This window comes from Apaloderma vittatum, unplaced genomic scaffold (genome assembly GCF_000703405.1).
Source record: "Apaloderma vittatum isolate BGI_N311 unplaced genomic scaffold, ASM70340v1 scaffold16464, whole genome shotgun sequence".
NCBI lineage: Eukaryota > Metazoa > Chordata > Aves > Trogoniformes > Trogonidae > Apaloderma > Apaloderma vittatum.
The window spans coordinates 59797-67793 of NW_009713372.1; the positions used below are offsets into that span (position 1 = coordinate 59797).

The following is a 7997-nucleotide window of genomic DNA, read 5'->3' on the forward strand; positions in this document are numbered from 1 at the left end:
CCAGGATCACAGGAAACAGCTTTAGTCCAATTCCTATCGCCAATTAAAAACTCATTAACTGAAAAAAAAAAGCCAAAACAGCTGATGAGAGGATTACATACTTCCTAGAGGGATTTACAGAAGGAAAAGGAGACATGCCTGGTACTTGGTTAAAGCAGTACCTGCTAGATCTGCTGCCACTTACCTCACAGTAGAACACACAGGCACAGACAGTTATTACAGAGACAGTAAGAGGAATTTATTTGCACCAAGGTCCCCTGAGGAGTAGAAAATGATACCAGATGGCCCTGACTACATGCTGTGCTTGGATTTACTGTGACAGATGGGGAGATAGGTAAAAAAAAGAGGCTATGATAAAACAGACCATTTTATTTAACTCATTAAAATACCCTGCTTCAAGTAAATAATCCTCTATATGGAACTAGCAGTTTGCAAAGGTTTGATCATTTAAAATTTTATATTCTCCTTATCACATAACTAAAAGCTTCCTTAGGCACTGCTGGTTCAGCTGCAGAACTGAAAATAATAGTTCAACACAGAGATAGCAGAGACAGTCAAAGGAAAGTGGTCTTGCTACTTCTAAATGTGTAGAAATTAAAATACCACAGAAGTATTCTATTACTTGAGCGTCAAAATGAAAAATACGTGTTATCAGAAGTTTTGTGCCAATATTGATTTGCCAATATTTTCATTTAAAATCCCCCACCTGCAGCTGTAACTTGGCCTCCATAGTTCATGAATCATTAACTGAGTATTACCATTTCTGGTGGCTGCCTCAGAAACTGGAAACATCATCTGAGGGATAGAAGAGAGATGACAAGATCTCAGCAGTGGCGCTTCTTACAATCGGTATGCCACAGGTTAGGTCAGCAGTGAAAAGGCTGGTGGCCACGTCCTCACCAACACACACCAAACCATGTAAGAAGGTACCAACTACATGCTCTAATGCTGGAAAAAAAGGCATGAAATGGGACCGTACCTACACACCTCCCTAAAGCCCTGCTATCATTACACATGAAATGAGGCTGAAGTGGAAGGCAGTCAGGACAACCAACTCAACTGGCAGGGTGCACGAGCAAGTGACGAATGATAGAAAAAGAAAAAAATCCAACAACTTACTGTTTTCCAAAACGTAAGCATCTGGTGCTGCACTAAGCTATCTCCTGCTTCTGCTGCGGAACTCGTACTCTCAAGTTTTTGGAAACAGTTATGTGGAAAGATTAAGCAAGGTAAAATTGTGAGAGTATCAGGGAAGAAGGTAATTGGGGAAAAATGAGGAAGAACACTCAGAGCTCTGGCATAAAACTTTTAAAACAGATAATAGTTGCATATGTATGTTGTAAAAAAAAAAAACAGTTTAAGAATGTGCTGACTTTGCAGTGGCTTTTCAGAATAGCATTAACTTTTGAAGGTCTAATGTCAAAAATGCTTGTTTAGGCCTCATGCACTAACTCTATCTGAAAACACTGTCATGTGAGAAAAGATAATTTCTAATAATTTTGCACTGATTTTATACAGTTAAGTACACTAACAAACAAGCTCTCCTAGGGATCAACACTAGGTTCAATCCTGGGGTACAAACATATTGTTACAAAGCCAAAAGACAAAGCAATCAACAGTCCAAGAACCAGGTCATACCTGTTACTGAACTAGTAGACAAACAGGGCAATGACAAAACTGTACAGAAGTTGAGGCACAGTGGCCTGTGTAGCATAAGTAATAAATGGCATGGAAAGAGACACACTCATTCAAATGCAAACAAGAAGCACTTCAGTTAAGAAGATAATTCAAGCCTTGAAAATCCATTTCAAACAAAAAAAAAGATCAAAAGAAAAATATATTTGGCAATGTTATCTTTAAAAAGTGCAGACAAAGTATAGCTCCAAAAGGGTACAGCATTAAAAAGTTTTCCCCTAAAGAAATAATTTGTTGAGTTTGTGCACTTCAAGCCGTCCTGACTTTTCAATGCACCGCAGTTATTATACTATATTTTGCATACAAGAAATGTTGCCTGACAAGAAAAAGGCTGTACCTTGGAAAGGGAGGGATCTTTTCTCACTCTTCTGCAGTGGGAAGCATCAGCAGTTGGCAGTAAGTCTTCTAGTAGATTCACCAAAACTAATGCTGATCAGTAATAGGCAAATGCGCGACTCCCAAATAAAAAGCAAAATGCCTAACAGGTCCACTGGGAAAGCACGTTTGGGAGTTTTATTTTTGAGGGTTTTTTTGTGTTGTTCAGAACTGCTTTAGAAACACTATGTGCAGCATAAATATTTAGCTAAACATCTTGTTTTGTTAGCCTTAATACATTTTATTTAATGGAGAAAAAAATAAAAACAAAACCAACTGACACCTGCACTGATTTCAGCAGTTCAGACTTTTGAAAATGAGCTAGTAAAGTTCTCTGGTCCCTCAACAGCTGTCTCCATCAGATTTCTACTCCTCAGAGCCCACAACAGCTCGCAGCTCGGTTTCAAATGACACTATGGGTACCTCTCTCAACAGTAGCAGTAGTCTAATCACAGAACCCAATTCCTAATTCTTGCTAACATTTTTGGTGCCTCCACTCTACCAACATGGCAGATAACCATTGCCCAAGAAATACTGCTCTTTTAAAATTTATTAACAATTGCATAAACAAGCAAAACACTTATCCTCCCTGCTTCTATCGTTTGCCTTAAATAATGGAATACGCTGCAAAATTTATTTGCGCTTTCTTAACTGGTAGATTTCCTACTCTAATCCTATACTTTGTCTACATAATTTCTTTCTCCTTTCTCCTTCTGTGACGACAGCAGCGTTGCCCAGAGTTCCAAGTATACCCCATTTCTGCAATACAATTAGTGACAAACATCACAAAGACCAGTCGCATTGTCAGAACAACATAGAACCGATGGGGCAGAGGCCCCCTTCTTCATTAGTAAGACTTCGACCTCTCACAAGGCATCCATCCTTTGTTTTTGCTCTCAGCAGTGAAAGCTGAATCGCAGGATACTTTGGTGATTGCAGTTTTGTGATAAGTTGCTACGTTCTTCCCCACTCACCTTGCTCAAACTCCAAATTCCATCTTCCCTGAGAATAGGGCCAGAAGTAACAATTAAAATAGCAAATGTCTTCAGAAAAGAAAGTTACATAGAATTTATGTCCGGCTGCCAAAGTACATTTTGCTACACTAAAAACTTCCCCATATTCCTCATTTTGCAATCAAGGTTCTCTCTGAACTCCATAAAGTGGATGGGATGGATGATGCGTAAGAGATAATGATAAAGGGAGCAGCCAACATTTACTGCTCATGTCAGATCGAGGAGGAGAACGGTAAAATTCAAGCGTTTTAGTGATGGTGTCCAATGGACAAAACTAGAGGAATAAGGCATCCTACTACTAGGGCTGCCACCTCCAGACGACTGAGTCTTTTTCCTCCAGTTGATTCAGGTTTGTGGCTATGAGCAATTCCTCCTACTTCTGGGAGGACGTGAACTGTGGCAACATAAAGAAAAGTCCCAGCAGAAAACAGCATAGCAACTCCTGTGGCATTGACTTCGGAAAGGGCTTCTTTGCTGCTCTGAAATGGAAAAAAAATAATAAAACCCAGAAAAATTAGGATAATCATAAGTTCTTCAATCAATAATAAAAATATTACTGTCTGGACACTTAGAGAATATTTTTACCAACTCTCATTCTCTCACAATGACAGTGGTTTAACATGCTGGTTTGTGTCTTCCACCTTACTTGTAGCAACTGGCACTTTAAATTCATGTGGGGACAGAAAGACATACCTCATCCTACTTTGATCACTTCAGACTTCTAGGAACCCTTATGGAAGAAAAAAGTCACAGTCTGTGCAGAAACATCTTGTATGACCATCTCACAGCAACATAAAAAAAAAGTCAAAATGTGCTTCCAAAAAAACAGCTCAAATTGCAAAGCTATAAATTTTAGGAAGGACACTTAAGATAGACTTTTTTCCCCTTTTCTAAGCAAAGAGTTCAGATAAGATGTTAGCCTTTAACTACTGGTCCCCTGCTGGTCAGAGCAAGATTTGCAAGATTTAGGTCCCAAATTCTCACTCACTCAGTATTTCATTTGTATGCACAAATTAACACACAGAACTTCTCCAGAATTTCCAAGTGAACTTCAAAGAAATGCACCTTCTGTATCAAAACGGAGCGCCTCTTCACATTCATACCAGGATTAAGATCATGCTGCACACTATTAAATGTAATGAAATGCAAACCCACACATAACAGTTTCAAAATGCATCTTGAACAATTTCCAACCAAGTCTTATTAATTGTCCAACTGAGAACTTAGTTCTCTGGAAAATAACTTGAGAGCCTACCAAAGAGCAGAGATGTATCTTCCGCTCTGGAACTATACAACCACTGTGACAGATGTTACACTTTATCAGTTCTCTGTTCCTTCTGAAGTGCAAAATCCAAAGCCAATTCTTGCTGAGCTGACATCGAAACCATACTTAAACAACATTCTCATTTCTGTTTACAAAACCAAGCCCTTCTGCTGTCTCCTGTACCACAATATCAAATATAACTCCCTTCCAGCAAGTAAAGAGATTAGTCCCAGCAATTTACTTCATCTTTTCTCTCATGTCTTAAATTTCTTGAGGTCACACATCAGATTCTTTACAACATAACACCACAGTGTGACACCAACATGGCCCACAGCAGTAAGAAACACAGGAGTGTCACAGGAGATCTGAGAAGCAGAAAAGTTCAGTCTGGACAGAGATGAGATGTGCCCACTCCTGTGCCCATTTCACAGGACGTCTGTTCTATATATCCAAGACAAGACTATGCTTTAAGGAGTATGAGAAGCAAAATAACTGTTCTAGCTGAGGAGTCAACTTCTGAGATACCATGGAAAAGACTTAGAACACAAAGGACCAATTCTGGGATGGTGGGGAAAACTACCAAAGATTATTTTCTACCTGCATATTAAAATAAGAATGCAGCAACACTGAAAATTATTCAGTTATATAGTCATCAGATAAAACGTGGTATATAAATAAATTCTTCTCAGCAGGGAGCAGCAAAAAGGGAAAAAAAAAAAAATCAGCCTTCCAAGAAAAGGTTTACAAAACTCTACAGAAGAATTGCATCATTGGGTTATTTTTTTGTTTTGCACATTCATATTGCTACCTTTTTATCCTCTTTTTAATTCTGCTAAATTTTTCCACCAGTTTGGAATTATGTTCTATGAAGCTTCTAGGACATTCCCTTCCCAAAACTCCGCCACTAAAGCTACGTTTCGGGCAGAACAAAATCACAGACCTACCTTGCTTAGCCCTAAATATGTCACCATCGACATAACAGGTGCTGCTAATGCGAAGACCAGCAAGTGTTTTCTAATTCGATTCCGTTCCAGCCCAGCGTGCATCAGGAAGGAAACCAGGCCAAAGGCAGCTGGTGCCTGCAAAAAACAATATCGACTGGTAATACAATACCTTCTAAAAACCCCTGAAATCAGAGATAAAAGTTGAAAAAAAACTTAGAAAGTCATTGAAATGCATTGAGCTGGAAGAAATTCAGGGAGAGCACCAGTGTATGTTGCTGTTCACCCAGTTCAATAGAATTAATTCTGCAGACTGTCCTACGTTAATAACAGTACGTACTGCAAACTCATGTTCTGGCTACCAGAGTACACAGGGTTGTGTAGTCATTATAAACACTAAAATGTTCATTCTGACTTGAGTCATTGCTATAATCCCTAAGTTTCTACTAACTTATGTAATTTCTTTTTTTGTCCTGATACTATCTCCTACTCATTCTAGGATGGACTTTTTTTTATCTACAGCAGAAAAATTCTATAGTTAACATGGAGGAGGAAAAAATTCCCAAAGAAAGATAAATGTCAGCTTCCACATGAACAAAGACTTAAGAGCACTTTTAATTAGTTCATCATTCAGTTTCATTTGTGTTTTCACTAGGAAGCAAGGAAATGCTTCCTTCTTCTCCCTCTGCCGGCATCCAGTTTCTTATCCACAAGGCATAGCTGTCCTACTACTCATGGAATTCATTATAATTTTGCTCATATAAAGGCAATATCAGCTTGCTCTAACATTTTTGAGTTCAGACATAAACTAAAATATATTAAGCACTTTCTACATATTTTTTTTTAAAACCCAGAAGGAAACCACGAGTGAAGGAAAAAAGAATCAGAAAGACAAAACCATCAGTCAGGACCAGAAGGCTAGAAACAACAAAAAAAAGATACTAGAGGAAAAAAAATACATTTCTCTTGCAGTAACAAATATTTGTGGATTATCTTTCATAGGAGGAATTTTCCTCATTTAAAATTGTACAATTTCAGAAGCCAATTAATTCGAACACTAAGAATAACACAAACAAGTTTCACTTGTCAACAGCCATTGCCACCTTTGAAGAGGGTTACATAAACCACAGCTTCTTGTATGAACAGTGAAGACATACTAGATCTGGATTTCCTAACCTTTTGAACAAGCAATCACACAAGCAAGATTTTGGAGGAATGTACGACTAACCACTGTGACATATGAATGTGCTACCATAAACCAAATAAGCATCTGCACATGTATGTTCAGAATCTATCTATATAACTAATAGATATCTTACACAAGCATTAAGGAGAAAAGATCTTATCTTCAAGAGTTATTGTTTGCTTGTTACCATCACAAAAATGTCTTTTTCCTGCAGAAATGGCGTATGACTGATGTTGAAGCTACTACAATAACAGAGGTAACCAGGAGTTGTCATAGTACTCTGACAGCAAGAAGTTCCAAAAGACCAATCCTTCAAACACTAAAACCCTTTATAACAAATATATTTCCTATTTTCTTAAGAACATTACAGAACCAAAAACCTGTTGTGATCAGCATGAAGCTGCTTTTCCTTTTTGAATATACCAGCAAATACTTCTTTGCTTCACCCTCTAGAACTTGCAAGAATCCTGGCGTTTTTTGTTTGTTTGTTTTTTTAAAAAAGAAAATACTACCACAGTAGCTTCAGAAAAAGCCAGTGTGAAGCTGCCAAACATTTCTTCATGAGCTAGATTCCTCTCCCTATTTTTGGGAGGCTTATCCCAACCACTGCAACCAAGGCAGGAAGAAGGCAGGCAGAATTCTCTCTCATTTGAAACTTGTTCAGACTTAGAATCCACCATCTGCTATTCTGTCACATAACATACCAGTGCTTCTCAGTCCTTGAAGCTGTACTACTAACCTGCTCAGTTCAAGGGCGTTACACATTTCCACGTTACATCACTACGGAAACTTCAAAACTTTAGTGATTTTCTGTATGCTTTAACAGTCTTTCTAAGAAAACAAATGAGAATTTTTAGGTGATGACTTACCTTGTGCAACATAATCGCAACAAACACTATCAACTGGACGCTAGTCTGAGAAGTAGAAGCTGCTGCACCCAATGCAACACCATCAGCTGAAACAGGTGCACAAATTCATGGATTATTCCTCCACAGCATTTTCACCTTTCCCACCCCCTCAACAGCTGAGACTACAAAACATGTTGATTTGAGAAGTCCTGTCACTCAAAATGCCATTAACATTATCAATGCAACACGATTCACTTCCCATTGTCTGTTAAGCCACAACGCTTTCAGTATATTGGACAACTTTCAACAGGAGCTGTCTCCTATTTCCCAAGACCATAAAACCCACTTAGGATATATTCAGTACTGCCACATTCTGACAAATTCGAATCAGTTAAGAAGTTTAGTTATTTTTGTTTTCTGTAGAAGAAGTAGCTTCCTGCCTAATCTGAAAATCTGCTTTAGATTCTATGCATTAAAAGAATTTTAATTATTACCTCCTAAATGAATTTTCAGATATAAAGACTATTGTAAATACTATTTTTTGCCATTTACCAGAAATATATTGACTAAACGAAACAGAAAATGAATACTCCCTTAATATATAGACACTTCGTTTCATGAACTAGTATCTTTTTGATCAACATCTTATTACTTTAGACAATAACCTTCAGCAGG

The 7997-nt window shown here is 38.0% G+C and overlaps 1 protein-coding gene across 3 annotated transcripts in view; it reads right to left on the reverse strand.

Annotated features, from left to right (window-relative positions):
* Positions 1-2983: 2983 nt before the first annotated feature.
* The window catches only part of SLC39A9 (solute carrier family 39, member 9), an 18018-nt gene continuing 13004 nt past the window's right edge, over positions 2984-7997 (reverse strand). For 2 of the 3 annotated variants that reach the window (XM_009868356.1, XM_009868357.1), the window contains 3 exons: positions 7344-7429; positions 5292-5426; positions 2984-3562 (listed from right to left, as the gene is read on the reverse strand). In XM_009868356.1, the coding sequence (XP_009866658.1) occupies positions 3332-3562; positions 5292-5426; positions 7344-7429 (452 nt within the window). In that variant the 3' untranslated portion in view covers positions 2984-3331. Of the gene's footprint in view, positions 3563-5287; positions 5427-7343; positions 7430-7997 lie in introns of all 3 variants that reach the window. The other variant, XM_009868358.1, reaches the window with a different exon arrangement.